Below are 15847 nucleotides of genomic sequence, written 5' to 3'. Positions count from 1 at the left end.
GTGCTCCGCCTACCACACCGTATGCCCTGGGTTCACACCCCGGGGAAAGCAACATCAAAATTTTAGAAATAAGGTTTTTCAATTAGAAGAAAATTTTTCTAAGCGGGGTCGTCCCTCGGCAGTGTTTGGCAAGCGCTCCGGGTGTATTTCTGCCATGAAAAGCTCTCAGTGAAAACTCATCTGCCTTGCAGATGCCGTTCGGAGTCAGCATAAAACATGTAGGTCCCGTCCGGCCAATTTTTAGGGAAAAGCAAGAGGAGCAGACGCAAATTGGAAGAGAAGCTCGGCCTTAGATCTCTTCGGAGGTTATCGCACATTACATTTATTTTATTTATTTATCTGACAAAAAAAAAAAACAAACAGCGACTACCTTGAGGAAACATCGAGAAAGTATCGAGTGACGGCTCTTAACAAATAAAAACTCTTTGACTTGGCTGCAATAAAATTGTATTCTCCAAACAGACTCGCTCCAAACAAACTAAGAAGTTGAAATTAGTAAGCACTCAAATTTAAAGTTAACAAATATACTTTATTCAAAAATGGTTGTATATAACTAACAAATCGACTTAGTCGTACGGATCCCCGACAGCAACTGCCCAAACGTTCTTGGCGGTTTGCCAAAGAAACCTCAGCACCGGCGGCAGCGGCGCAACCCTTACGCAAGTGTGTTACAATGCAGGTGAGAATGACCGTGGCCTTGATTTCCCACAAGCATTGCGTTATTAAATTATTGGTATTGCATTTCATGATGAAATACAAATATGCTTACACTGCAGCGCATGCAACGATCGGTGGGAAACAAAATGTGCTGACGTTGCGGATCGAACGTGGGAATGGGTTGAATGGGCAGTGGCTGAGCGTGTTCACTCCTCCCACTTTAAGGATTTACGTCCCGTAGATTAGGTGTTTGGGGTGAGTCCTCGCGCCTATGTCCGCGGAAGCTCTTGTTCAATTCCGGAATGTTCAAGTTAAGAATGTTTAATTTTGCTGTAATTATCTTCCAAATTAACCAAATGACTGTGACCAACATAGTAAAGCCCACGATTTCCGATGTGATAAACCAGTCTGGTTTTCCTCTAAGGTATCGAAGAAGCTTCACGTTTCCTGTTGTCATCTCATGGACAAGGTTGAGGTTGACTGCGATACTTCTATTTGTAATAGTGGACAGCACAGGAGGTAGTACTTGGATGCCTGAGCTGCTTGTGCTCCAGTAGGTTCTACCGTCGATTCTAACCGTTTCGTTGTACAGTTGTAGAATATATGAGCCGCTCAATTCATTGGAAGTATTGTCTGACCAAATAGTTTAATTGAAATTGTCCAAGAGGATCGTGTCCTCCTTGATTGCCTCAATCGTTGAGTCAGTCCAGCTTATATATCGGCAACTGGTTTTTCCACCTTTAAGCAGACGTGGCGCACAATCATCCTCTCGAAATAGGTCCAATGATTTTTGCTTAAATACCATTGCGCTTGTAAGGTGGGTGCAACTATCCTTAATGCCATACCTTTGCTCCTTGTTAACTAGGACTGAACTGTATTGCAATTCCACCCGATGACCGTTCTTTGTTATTGACCTAGTGATTAGATGGTTGAATCTTGTTTCGGCCACCTTAGGCATGGCCAAAACGTAGATTAGCATTGTGCCGTTTGTGTAGATAGAAGGTTCTCCGTACTCAATGTCTTCTATAACATTGCTATAAGGGAGGACCTCTATCTCGCTTATGATTCTGTTGATTTCTTCTTTGTCTAGCAGGTTGCTGTTGACCACCCCTGATTTAGCCATCTCACAGGCCTGGACCAATTCGTTGACATCGTCCCTCAGAATCCTTGCCTTGTGTAGGATTGCCTGTGATATCTTCATAACGTGATCATGCCCACGGATTCCATTTGTGGCGGTTATGATGCCATTGACAGTCTGCAATAACTCATGAGATTTTTTAAATATTTCAGAGTTTACTTTGTATTGTTAATTGTTATTGGATATTAATGAATCCTTTACTTGTAAGACTTTATCCCAGTCCGAAGCGTCAGGAGAACCGGCAATCCATTTCCAAGCCGATCCTATCCAATTAATTGAGCGTCTAGGCCGTTTATCTTTCGGGCCTTTTAGTTCACTGAGCTGAGCTTGAACCTTTTCCAAGTGGTAGGAGAGAACATTATTTCCTCATATCGAGATAGGTTGATCATGTGAATTAGTTTGAAGTATCCATTTGTTATCCAGCCGTACCCATCGCGGATTGAAATGATTGGAGAAGCGATCTTGAAGACATCATACGTGTGCGCAGTTGCGCAGAGACAGATGCTGCGGGGATTAGACTTATTTTAATTATACTTAGTTCTATGAATTACCCCGCTTAGTAAAAAAATTTAATTTAATTGTAGTAGAAAATTTTAAGATAAGAATTTACAAGTCAACTTACGTCTAAAATAGTTAATAGTAGTAACTTTAAGGTAACAAGAAATTTGAAATAGTTAAAAATTGTTTCCCCTTTTTTTGTTTTACAATATTTACATTTGTTTGATCTGTTTGAAAAATTCTGAAAAGTTTAACTTATAAAATAGTGGTTTCACATGGAATATTTTTTATTCAAATCTTTTAATTACATAAGTTGATAAGAATTCTGAATGTGATGTGAGTAGTGGCCCACATAGAATATACCCAATTCCCATTAATAACCTAAATACCTAGTATTAGAAAGTGAGTTGCTGCTGGGGACTTTGGGGAATTATGAAGACAAAGGAAAGAATTATATGGACCGCTTGTGAAGGTGTTGATGGTTAGTATTTTGGAAAACTTTTTTTCGCTTTTGTTTTTGTTAGTTGATAGTTAGATGTTAGTGGTTAATGGTTTAATATTCTATTTTTTTTATTTCGTGTTAGTATCGCTCTAGTAAGAGAATTCCATTCTCCTTTTTTTTTGTTTTTTTTTTATATGAGAGCGTTTTTTTCCTCTTCACCAATTTGGTGTTTATAATATGTGTACAGTTTATGTACTCCAGTGCGCACACTGTTGGTTCAAAATTCTTTTTGTTAAATTTGCATTGGAATATAGGCGTTTTCCCAGCTGACATTGGAAGGTTCGTGTGATCCTTTTTAGTCATAAGCGTTGATAATTGCAAATGACCTACTAAGGGCACGAGTGGCTTCACGTCAATTAAAGCATAGTCCTCGTGGTGGAGTTGAACCACACCGATTGTCGTTAGTCGAGCCATCGAGTTATTTGGAATTGAACCAATATCTGACTAGATCGGCTGCAAGTTAATTGCACCCAAAACCCTGGGTCACAAAGATCTAAGCATAAGAGTTGCCTTCTGACCAATGTTATCTTAGACGTTTTTGACGTCACTTTTGTGGAACTTTTTTCCACTTTCGGTAACAATAGTTACGTATCTGTCTTCAGCGACAGTTTCTTCTTTATAAAGAGGCTTTTCTTTTGCCTTTATTTGTTTGTTGGCAATCAACAACTTTTCCCCTGTTTTAAAGGAACGCGGTGTTGTGCGTTTAGCGTTCAACCTGGCATTCCTGACCTCCTGCTCCTTCTCCAATAAGGCCTTTATATCCTCCATAGTTTTTTCTCGGAAATTCACCAATTTCTGATAATTTATTCTTGAGGTCCGGTTGAGGAAGACAGCCGCTGGTTTTCGTTTGATAACAGAGTGGACAGTATTGTTGTATCTGTCCACTGCAATAGAAATGCGTTCTTTTGGAGTAAGTCTGTTATATTCAACCGAAATACAGCGGTATATTTCAATCAACGTTGAGTGCAGACGCTCAACCTGACCGTTAGTTTCGCTTCGTTGTGTATGCGTTTGGTAAATTTCTATGCCAAGGGATCGAATATAATTTAGGACAAGGGGAGTCAAAAATCCCCTCTCATTGTCCATAACTAATATTTTCGGCACCGAGAAATAGTGCAGGAGATCAGTAAGCTTTCTTCGGAGGTGAACGGAAGATTTGTTCTTTATTGGGAAAAGCTTGTCAAATTTCGTGAATTTATCAATTGCACTTAGTTACTTTTGCTTCTCTATTTCGAAGAGGTCGACGTGTAGAATTTCGCAGGGATAATTTGGTATTGGGGTATATTGGAGGAACGGTTTCGCCGGATGCCTATCGTACCTGTTTAATTTGCAAGTATCACATTGCCTAACGTAATCTCTGATTTGCCTGGACATTGCGGGAAAATAAAATTGCTTGAGTATTTGTGCTTTATTCTCACGGGGATTTGTGTGGGCTCGTTTGTGCTCCCTCTCGATTATTTCGTAGATCCTGTGCGGAACCGTAACATCTTCCACCACCCTCTGGGTTATTCTAATTCGGTACCTCTGGAAGTTGTTAATGACACATAGTGCCTGCTATAGCCCGGATAAGGATGTTCCAGGCATTGTGGCCGATTACCGTGTCTGAAGATTATTTGGTTTTTAAAAACGTTAGAGGCCCCTACATGTGGTATTAAATCCGAATTATCCTGATCAGCTGAATGCATTGTGCATTGAGTGACAGTATCAATTTCGGGTTCTCTTTCGAGTCCAGCACTTGTGGGATCATGTCCTGAAACAGATGGAGGTTGGACAATGATAGAATCGGTTAGCACATTAACTTCTGTTTTGAGACGAGAGAGAGCATCGGCGACTAAATTCGATTTTCCCGGTTTGTAGATTATTTCACAATTGTACTCCTCTATACTGGCCTTCCAGCGTTTCAGTTTAGCATTGTAGTTTCTGCAACTCAGAGAAAACGTTAGTGGTTGGTGTTCGGTGTATATCTTAATTTTCTTGGCACCGTATAGGTACAACGGCAGATTATTGAGAGCCCAAACTATAGCGAGGAGCTCTTTCTCGTTAGTAGCATAGTTTTCTTCGCATTTATTCAAGGATCGTGAAATATAAGCTATAGGTTTGTCCTCGCCTACTGCTCCCTGGGAGAGGACTGCCCCGATGGCGATGTTCGAGGCATTCGTAGTCAGGTTAAATGGTTTTTCGAAATCTGGAAAGGCAAGAACATCAGCAGATACAAGAAGCTGTTTTAAATCATGAAAAGCCTGAAGGGCCCTGTCGTCAAGTTCAATTTTTACTTTTTTGGAACAATTTGCTTTCACTTGAGCATTCTCGCCTCGAGTGAGATTGGTTAGAGGTTTTGCCACTTTTGCGTAGTCTCTTATGAACTTCATGTAATAGGAAGTCATACCTAAAAAGCTTTTTAAATCCTTGAGATTTTCTGGTGGTGAAATAAGTTTAATCGCTTCGACCTTGCTTGGCTCAGCACGAACGCCATCGGAAATGATGACGTACCCAAGGAATTCTACTTCTTTTTCGAAGAAGCAGGCTTCTCCAGATTTACCTTAAGGTTTGCTTCGCGAAGCCTTGCCAATACCTTTTCGATGTTCAGTAAGTGTTCTTCCGGGTCCTTTCCAAAAACAATTATGTCGTCAATGTAGACATAACAAATTTTCCCTATATATTGTTTGAGGACGTCGTCGATCATCCTTTGGAAAATGGCGGGAGCACTTTTTAAACCAAAGGGTAAGCGTAGGAATTCGTATTTCCCATTCATCGTTGAGAACGCTGTCTTGGGTATATCCGACGCTTTCATAGGTATCTGGTGAAAGCCAGACGTTAAGTCAATAGTTGTGAGGAAATTGGCCTGCCCTAAACTGGAAAAGGTGGAGTTTATGTCTGGGATAGGGTACGTATCGGCGATAGTGACAGCATTTAATCTCTTATAGTCAATCACAATTCTATATTGTTTTTCCCCATTTGGTTTTGGTTTTTTAGGCACCACCCATATTGGGGAGTTGTAAGGGCTTTTGGAAGGTCTAATAACTCCCTCATTAAGCAATTCGGTTATTTGCCTGTCTACTTCTTCCCTCATACATACCAGATAAGGGTAACTTTTACTGTAGCTAGGTTCAGGGGTGGTGGTCCGTATTTCGGCTCGCACATTTGTATCCACTAGCTCACTGCCATTAAGAGGGAGGAAAAGATCGGAGTATTTTTCCAGTACTTCATCAACGTGCTGTTTTATATCAGCGGATAGGTACGTCCTTTCCCATTGAGTAACTAACCTGATTCGAGATTTTGGCCTTTAGTGGCAAATTGAAATTATTTATCCTTAAGAAATTGTTCTTCCTGTCGACTACTGCCCCTAACATTCTCAACGTATCATCGCCGATAATACAGGCGAAGGGTTTCAGTCCCGGAAGGACAAAGAAAGCTATCTTTGAAGGGAAGCCCACATCCCTGAAATATTTTAAACCTATCTTTTAACTAATTTGCACCTCTCCTCCAGTTGAGTGGACATTAAAAACTTTCTCAACGGGATCACCTCCAGCTGCAATTTCTTCGCTAATGAAATTTTTGTTGGCCCCTGTGTCAATCAGGAAGTCGAGGTTGCGGCCATCTGAGAGTGTGTACTCTAAGTATGGTACGCTATATGGCACTCCGATAGAAAATCCCCTTCATCCTCGTTCTTGGTCGATTCTTCTTCCTTGGTGTTATCCTCATCAGTTCCGGTCGTTGAATGGAAAAACCTTTGTTGGTTCCTCGGAAGGTTTTCCGATCTTGCTTCACGTTTGAATGGATTAGGGTGATTGATATACTTTACAGCACGCGATTGGGTAGAGCGGTCCACATCCATTTTTTCAACGGGAGGATTCGTAGACTGAGTAGCGGGTGGAGCACGATAGTTACTTGAAAAACGCTCCCTTCTATCGAATGGAGACCTGCGATCTTGTTTACGCTAGGTAGGCTTGGGTGGGATTACAGGTGATTTCCCTTCGAAGAAAGGTTTAATCTCGTTTAAATTGTTAATAGGGACCACTATGCGATTATTACCGGCAGATGGGTGAAGCGATACGTTTCTGAAGTTGACATTCTGCAACTCCAGGCAAGCTGAATAAGCCTCTGGAAGAGTCTTGGGACGTTAAACGAGGAGCATCCTTGAGAGCTCCCCATTTAGACCGCGGATGAATACATCCAACGCCCTATTTCTGTAGGTGTCCATAAGCGTCGTGGTTTCGTCAGTGGACGATTCGGTTTGTAACTTATTAAGAATCAAGTTGAATAGGTGGTTCACTCGAGCGTAGAACTCGTCGACAGTGCCACCTTTCTGTTGCAATTGATGCAACTGGTGTTCGAGAGTGCGGACATCCCGCTTATCTGCGTAATGCAGAGCCAGGCACTCCTTTATTTTGGACCAATTGTTGTCAAAAATTTTGTAGGAAATCAGAGCGTTATCCGCCGTACCGCGGACTTTTTGTCGAATGTGCCTTAATATAGCACGGTACAAGGGTGTTCCCTTGATGACTGAGAAGTCGGCCTCAGTCATGGGGGCTTCCTCTGTTTCCTCGCTACGCCGAGGACCGCTGAATGTATTATTGGTCCGGTCCAACTCCGTCACACGTCTCTCTAAAGCTTTCATCTTCTCCAGCAGGGCATTAACGGGACCTTTTAAATTCGTTAAGTTCACTTTAAGTTTTTCCATCCTTGTTACCGTTGGAAAAAAAGAAGGTATATTTAATTATTGGCTAAGTTCTATACTTACAGCACCACTAGGTTCATAAGTGGTGTTATATCGTGTACACTGTTTTTCCTAAGAAGAGCTAGATTCTATATATTTTTGGTTGCTTGTTTGCTTTTTCTAATATGAGGTTCTTTACCTCTTATAGCTTTTCGGTTTTAAATGTTTTGTATTATTTTTTTTATTTGCTTATTTCAATGTAAGCTTCCTTCTCACTTCACAGCTTTTTTCCTACTTGATCCTTAAAGGATATTCACTTTCACAAGCGGTCCCTGCTAGGGCACCACTTAAGGATATCGGATCCTTTCACTTAAAAAAATTAAGGAGCCAACTCGCTCCAAACAAACTAAGAAGTTGAAATTAGTAAGCACTCAAATTTAAAGTTAACAAATATACTTTATTCAAAAATGGTTGTATATAACTAACAAATCGACTTAGTCGTACGGATCCCCGACAGCAACTGTCCAAACGTTCTTGGCGGTTTGCCAAAGAAACCTCAGCGCCGGCGGCAGCGGCGCAATCCTTACGCAAGTGTGTTACAATGCAGGTGAGAAAGACCGTGGCCTTGATTTCCCACAAGCGTTGCGTTATTAAATTATTGGTATTGCATTTCATTATGAAATACAAATATGCTTACGCTGCAGCGCATGCAACGATCGGTGGGAAACAAAATGTGCTGACGTTGCGGATCGAACGTGGGAATGAGTTGAATGGGCAGTGGCTGAGTGTGTTAACTTGTATTTAGATGAGCGTGTGTACATTTCAACCGATCACGCTAAATTCGCGCGTGTTCAGTTTATCGTCCGATAAGTTGCGTGCATTTACTATGAAAAATTAATTATTTGTGCGATGGACTGAACAATTTATTAATTGTGTGCAAAACAGGCGCCCTTTATGGGATAATCACATAAAAGCATTAACACAAGGGTATTTTTGCGAAAAAGTAAATGTAAGAGAAAAAGCTGTCGGCCGATAATTGGTTGCAATTTTGACACCAGCCCGGCCGATTTCTTCAGCTGATTGCAATTTTTCGGTTTATCGGTGGCTGTGTAAGCGTACCCTTATAGTTGCGTGATAAAAAAGCTAAAATAAATAAAACAAGGAAATTTCGAAACAAACAAAAAAAAATTGCTAGCCCTGCAGAAAGAGAATCTGTATAAGCTAAACAAAAAGTAATTTTTAAATGATTAATTATAGTAGGTGCAGCAGCAAAAAAAGGAAATTTAAATCTTTCTAATGATAATGTTTCCGACAGTGTAAGATTTCTCCAAAAATGTTATCCCTCATCCTTATAAATGCTTAGATATAAACAGTTTATCACGTGACCTTTTTTCTTCGATAGAAACGGACCGTTCTTTTTTTATGGCGGTTGGAGAAATATTTGCAAAATATTTTCCAAACGATTATAACTTTACTAGCCTTACGTTTATCCGGCAATAGCGACTGGCCTAATTGAAAACCTCTTGACTTTAAATCAAAACAGAAATACTTTCAAGGCGGTTTTGAATTTGGTTTACAAATGAGTTTTTTAATTATTCGAATCATTCGGTAGTTACAAAACTACTTCCGATAGATTTTATGCGTTATGTTATTTAAATAAAGAGCAATTGTGCTTCGACAACTAAACTAAATTTCTTTTCTCTATTACTTTTAGGTGTTGGTGTTGTGCTAGTGACGGTGAGCGGTGCAGCATGGCATATGACGACGCCTGGTGGACCACCCTGTTTGGGCTTCGGATCATCGGTGGATTTGGGTCGTTATGGTCGGCGACAATGTCAGCGTGAAGGAGGTACAGCTGATGGTATTCTTTATCCCGAATTTCAACACAGGCCACCACCACCATCTTATCAAGCCAGCATGCAGGAATACAGATTAAGGTACATAAGAAACTTATATATTTAGTAGCAGACCCGTCAGACGTTGTTCTGCCCTAAATTTGATCTATATGCATACATTTTAATAAGCTTTTTCCGTCTAATTCTGCCCTCCCCCCGCTTCACTTTTTCTTTATCCTTCTATTCACTCCTCCCTCCGTCTTTTTCGCTTCATCTATCTCTATCTTCGTCTCACTCTATCTCTTCTCTAACTAGTCTCCTTCACCTTCCCTCTTTTCACTTCTCTCAAGTTTTTCCCACTCTTCTTAATCCCTTATTGCCAGTCCAAGAGGGTGGTATGCATTTTGTTCCAGTCCCATTCCGAGTCCCAGTCCCACTCCGAGTATCAATCCCAGTCCTAGTCCTAATCCCATTCCCAGCCCGTCTCCTGTCTACTTCCCGGAAAAACGGATCGTAAATACTAACATATATAGGCAAATTTATATACCAAATTTCAGGCAAATCGAATAGAACGTATGTATGTAATTAGGTATGTGGGTATTATTAATTCATGTCTTTATTTCGGCTTCGCATGCATATTTATCTGTTTTCCCAGGTTGATGCGACTAAATCGAATATCACAATGAAAATTACTTTAAAGCTCTCAGCAACAGCTTTCATTTGATATCCATATTACACACAGATTCTAGGGGTATCCGGGTCCACGTTTTGGCATATATCTCGAAACCCTACTCACCCAGCGGTATAAAACTTACTCTGTACTAAAGCACACATCAACAGCTTCAATTTGATATCCATAATGTAAAAACACATCCTAGTGTTACCCTGGTCCACGTTTTGGCCTATATTTCGAGACCCTAGTCACCCACGGGTACGAAAAATACCTCGTATCAAAGTACTCATAAACAGCTTCCATTTCATACACATATTGTACAAACATATCCCAAGATTACCCAGGTCCACGTTTTGATCTCAAGACCTTGGCCAGAACGGGATAAAAAGTATCCTATGTCTGTCCCTGATTCTAAGCTACCCCTCCACCAATTTTCAGCCAAATCTGTTTATCCGTTCTTGAATTATAAAGATTGTAGCTAACACCACTTTCTTTTATATTTATACTTACATCACATTAGAAACTTCAAAAATAACAGTACTTCTCCACTATTTAATGGATGTTATTATACATACAAGCCTTCCTCTTCAATCACTCTATCTATTAAAAAAAAACTCATCAAAATCCGTTGCGTAGTTTTAAAGGTTTAAGCATTCAAAGGGACATAGGGACAGAAAAAGCGACTTTGTTTTATACTATGTACTGATAGTGATAGTGATACATGCAAAAATACCAAAAAATTTAACTTTTGTTTAAGAATTTTAAGGAAATGTTCAATATTTTTAACGAAAGATATCCATACATACATCCATACATATAAATGTACTCCCGAAGTTAAATAACGCAGCGAATTCTATGTATGTACGTATGTGTCGCATCACGCCTCACTCAAAAGCAATTTGATCGCACAGTTGACACCGAACAACCACACACACGAATTTTTTGGTAAAAATGTTACTTTTGTTTAAACAATTTGGCTGATATAAGAAAGGAATCAAGTGTTTTTTGATGCAGATCGAAGGTAAATATTTCAAATTTTTACTGAAAAGTAAAATTTTTTAAACCCATCCATCCGTTAATGAGTTATAGCTGTGTAAACAAAAATTTTATAATTTTTTACTACATTTTGGCAATTTTCCACGCCCCTATAATATATATCTTCAAATTATATTAACTGTACCATCTCACGTAGCTAAACTTTCAAATGCAAAAACCCGTTTTAAAATCGGAGCATTCTGTGTGAAGTTATGTGCATACATGGCATTTAGCGACTTTATTTTATAAGATTTATTAGCAGACCCGTCAGATGTTGTTCTGCCCTAAATTTGGTCTATCTGCATACATTTTAATAAGCTTTTTCCCTCTAACTCTACCCTGTCCCTCTTCTCTTCTTCTTAATCATTTTATGCACTCCTCCATCCGCCTTTTTCGCTTCATCTATCTCTATTTTCGTCTCACTCTATCTCTTTCTCAATCTCCTTTTCCCTCCCTCTTTTCTCTTCTCTTAAGTTCTTCCCATTCTTCTTCATCTCTTATTGGCAGTCCCAGAGGGTAGTATGTATTTTGTTCCAGTCCCATTCCGAGTTCCAGTCCCACTCCGAGTCTCAGTCCCAATCCTAGTCCTAATCTCATTCCAAGCCCGTCTCTGGTCTACTTCTCCGAAAAAAGGATCGTAAATAATACATCGGTAAATATTACTCTGTACTAAAGCACACACCAACAGCTTCAATTTGATACCCATAATGTAAAAACACATCCTAGTGTTACCCTGGTCCACGTTTTGGCCTATATCTCGAGACCCTAGTCACCCATCGGTATAAATTACTCTGTACTAAAGCACACATCAACAGCTTCCATTTGATACCCATATTGTACAAAAACATATCCCAGGATTACCCAGGTCCATGTTTTGATCTCAAGACCCTATCCAGAACGGGATAAAAAGTGTCCTATGTCTGTCTCCTGGTTCTAAGCTACCCTATACCAAATTCAGCCAAATCTGTTCATCCGTTCTTGAGTTATAAATAGTGTAACTAACACCACTTTCTCTTATATATGTATATGCATCACAATAGAAACTTCAAAAATAACAGTATTTCTCCGCTATTTAATGGATGTTATTATACATACGATCCTTCCTCTTCAATAACTCTATCTATTAAAAAAAAGCGCATGAAAATCCCTTGCGTAGTTTTAAAGGTTTAAGCATTCAAAGGGACATGGGACAGAAAAAGCGACTTTGTTTTATAATATGTAGTGATAGTGATACATGCAAAAATACCAAAAAATTAAACTTTTTTGAAGAATTTTAAGGAAATGTTTAATATTTTTAACGAAAGAGTATTTTTCAATAGATGTGTGCATTCTTAACCATTTATGTTGCATTAATATGTATGTACATACATATGTCAAGCTGATGTGATATGAAAATACATAAATATGTACATGCATGCCTATAAACCAGGGCTATTCATTTCATAGCACAATTGTGCCCTCTCAATATTCACACGCATATGATTCGCTCTGTCGTCGCTTGGCATTTGGCGTAGTAACATCGGTGATGGGTATTGGCTGATCGGTATCAAAATATGTATGAAAAATTTTGCGCGATACACATGCTTGTTGTTAGCTCGTTGCTCGCTAGTAAGCGACTAAATGAAAAATCAATTCACCCGCACGATCATCGCGACGATTGCGCTCTCACAAATACAGGTGCAGTTTCAGTTTTGAATAGCCCTGCTATAAACCTACTCCCGAAATTAAATAACGCAGCTAATGCTATGTACATATGTACGTATGTGTCGCATCTTTGCTCACTCAAAAGCAATTAGCGCGCACAGTTGACACCGAACAATCACACACACGAATTTTTTGGTAAACATGTTACTTTTGTTTAAACAATTTGGCTGATATAAGAAATGAATCAAGTAGTTTGTTTGATGCAGAACGAAGGTAAATATTTCACAGTTTTAGTGAAAGGTAGAATTTTTCAAATCCATCCTTCCGTTTATGAGTTATAGTTGTGTAAACAAAAATTTTATGATTTTTTACTACATTTTGGCAGTTTGCACGCCCCTATAATATATACCTTCAAATTATTTTAACTGTACCATCTCACGTAGCTAAGCTTCCAAATGCAAAAAACCGTTTTAAAATCGGAGCATTATATATATAGATTTATATAGATATAGATTTATGTAATTAATCAACAAAAAAGCGCTACAAGAAAATTTTCACAACTTTATGAAACACAACTTACAAATCGGTGTATTATACTTTAAAAAGGGAGTTCTTGATTATTCCGCACCTCCGATTATCGTTCGAACCGCTGAACTATCGAATAAGTAACTCAAATATTCATTATAGCTAAATGTTCTTTATTTAGAACATTGCTATCGTAGTAGTACTTCCCAATTAATTACTCGCGTGCTTTAGTTACAACGTTTTAAAACCAACCGACTCCTATTCCTCAGCTTGCGTAGCTTTAATACTCTCAGTTGCCTCGTTCGCCTTTTTCTCCTAGGGTCTAGACTTTTCACAAACAGCAGTGTCGAATAGTTGCTTATATATATCTCTCATAGTTGGTCATTAAATTATATACATGTACATAATTGCGTCTTCGCTATTAGCGGCTGATTACAGGTACGAGAAATATTCTCTTCGCTCTTACCTTTTCTGTTTTCATGTATGTGTGGATGCCTGCTTCGCTGTTGTTGTGCATTTATTTATTAACAGCCTAGTGGCGTATCGAAACTGCTAATGTTCGCCACAATACCCTATTTTTTCTTAAAGTTAAGCAAAAGCCTTTTTGGCGTATTGGAATACGAAAAGTAATACGTTGGGAAACCTATTCTAAAGGAAAGTGTGAAATTGACCTCATATTCTGCACTTGTTGACGTTTGTCAGGCCTTTTTAAAAACCGATTAAAGGCCTGCAGTTATCTGTTTTATAAAATAATTTTTTGATTTCTAATCCTATTATTTGCCCATAATGTTTGAAATCCTGTAGTATTTCAATTCTCTATCTGCTTGTTCAATCATGCACAGTAAAAATTTAATTTACTTTTAATACCAATTTGGCATTCATATATAACAATGCCAGAAAGTATAATATTAAAACCGAAAAATATTAAAACGCGACAATCAGCATTGATTAAAGCTCTATTTAAAAACATTTTGGATTAAAATTTATATTTCATGGTCTTAAAATAAAACTTTTTAGAATTAAAACACAAATTTAATACCAAAAATGTTTAAAATACTCTTGCTTGCACTCTGTCATAGTCCAGCGAATTAAAGCTGCAGACATTGGTGCGTTATCGGTAACCTTAAAGCCAGGTGGAATTCAAACTCCGTTGGTGTTCCCAATTGTCGCCAGTTCGCAAAGCGAAAAAGCTGTTCAAACGGTTAAGCGCCAATTAAGAAAATAAGTTACACTCTTACCTACAACGGCTACTGCTTTTAACTAAGTAGTAACTTGAGAAGTATAGTCCTTGGTGGACAAACAAACATCATGCTCTATAAGTCTCTTATCATACCCGGTATCATAGGCCGAACTTCTCTTCCCATTTGCGTGATGCTACTTTTTTATTATTCTACAAATTTGAGGGACAGATCTTAATTTGTTATGCTAACTCCAAGCGACATCTTCAAAGAAGACTAATTTATACTCGATATGGTGACCCCGCTAAAAAAAGAACTGTTTCTAAAGCATTTTGATGCTGCTCCATATTATGGCGGAATTTTTATAGTGCTTTTTAGCTTTCAATACAATTCACTTTTTTTTCAGGCTTCTTCTATTGGATCGAGGCAGACAAAATGGAGTTGTTCAAGGAAATTCTCCACCGCCAACATACCGTTCTTATGTTGATACTTTGTTGAGGTAAATAATTGAGGCAATAATAGCCGTGTTTTTTTTGTACATGTATATACATCTACATTTGCGTGTAAAAAAACACTTACATCACTTAGATAATGTTTAGGATAGCCATCTAACGGCAATTATTGAAGACTCGCGGAAGTGGTTAACTAATACGCAACAAAACGGGTTGTGCTTAATAGCGAAGACACGCGCCTCATTTGGTCATAGTGTATAAGCTATAACTAAATCGGTTGCAATGAATCGTGGACACACACGCTTTTTGGTCATTGAATTGTAGGATAGTGTAGAGATAAAATGTAGAGACACATTTCAGTTACAGCTAAGTATAATTCATACTGAAATTTAGCAGTACTGATTTTCCCCACAACAATTTCCTAAGATTAGATAAAGTTATGCACTTGGCAGTCCATATAAAGTTTAAAAGCATACATGTAAAAAAGCCCTTGCTAATATATAGTCAAAGATCGTATGGAACGGATGTTATTGTTTCGCATCCATCATTCTTGAAGATGTTTGTTTTATATATAAGTTAACGCCACATACTCTGAAATTGGGCTCCAAAACTGCCCACATATAAATATGTAACTATCCATACGAAAACAGTATGCAATGCTGCGTAAGCATATGTAACTTCCCCATACGATAGCGGTATGCAATGCTGCGTAAGCATGCGACCTAAAAGTAGGTCACACGCGCAATTACTCAATAGCTGACCGTGCATTACTATTCATTGGAAATGAGGAAGTAAATAAAGCGACAACAACAACAAGAGGAATCACCTGCCAACCAACGTGACTTCATACGATAAGTAGAAGTAAGAAACATATTGTAAAGTCAGTAATTAAGTTGCTATGATGAAATAAAGTACAACGACTTCGAGTCGTCATAAAATTATATTTTTTTTAGTTTCTCACTAGAGAACTAATAACTGGCGCCCAACGTGGGGCCCAACGGCTCAGTCGCGTAAGTTTCCGCAAGTAGTAAAAAGGCCCTCAAGTAGTGCCTC

General features: G+C 38.7%; 1 protein-coding gene across 7 annotated transcripts in view; it reads left to right on the top strand.

The window, feature by feature from the left end:
• Nucleotides 1–15847, top strand: part of LOC137244361 (homeobox protein 2-like) — a 664619-nt gene that overhangs the window by 574295 nt on the left and 74477 nt on the right. For 5 of the 7 annotated variants that reach the window (XR_010950929.1, XR_010950926.1, XM_067773278.1 and 2 more), the window contains 2 exons: nucleotides 9167–9389; nucleotides 14749–14841. Coding sequence is in view for 4 of the 7 variants with exons in the window: in XM_067773278.1 (XP_067629379.1) it covers nucleotides 9167–9389; nucleotides 14749–14841 (316 nt within the window). In the remaining 3 variants the exon portion in view is untranslated. Of the gene's footprint in view, nucleotides 1–9166; nucleotides 9390–14748; nucleotides 14842–15847 lie in introns of those variants that run through there. The other 2 variants (XR_010950927.1, XM_067773280.1) reach the window with 1 other exon arrangement.

The sequence above is a fragment of the Eurosta solidaginis genome, chromosome 3 (assembly GCF_040869045.1).
Source record: "Eurosta solidaginis isolate ZX-2024a chromosome 3, ASM4086904v1, whole genome shotgun sequence".
Taxonomy (NCBI): domain Eukaryota; kingdom Metazoa; phylum Arthropoda; class Insecta; order Diptera; family Tephritidae; genus Eurosta; species Eurosta solidaginis.
The sequence above is the reverse complement of the archived record's forward strand: the minus strand, read 5'-3'. Positions and strand labels throughout refer to the sequence as shown.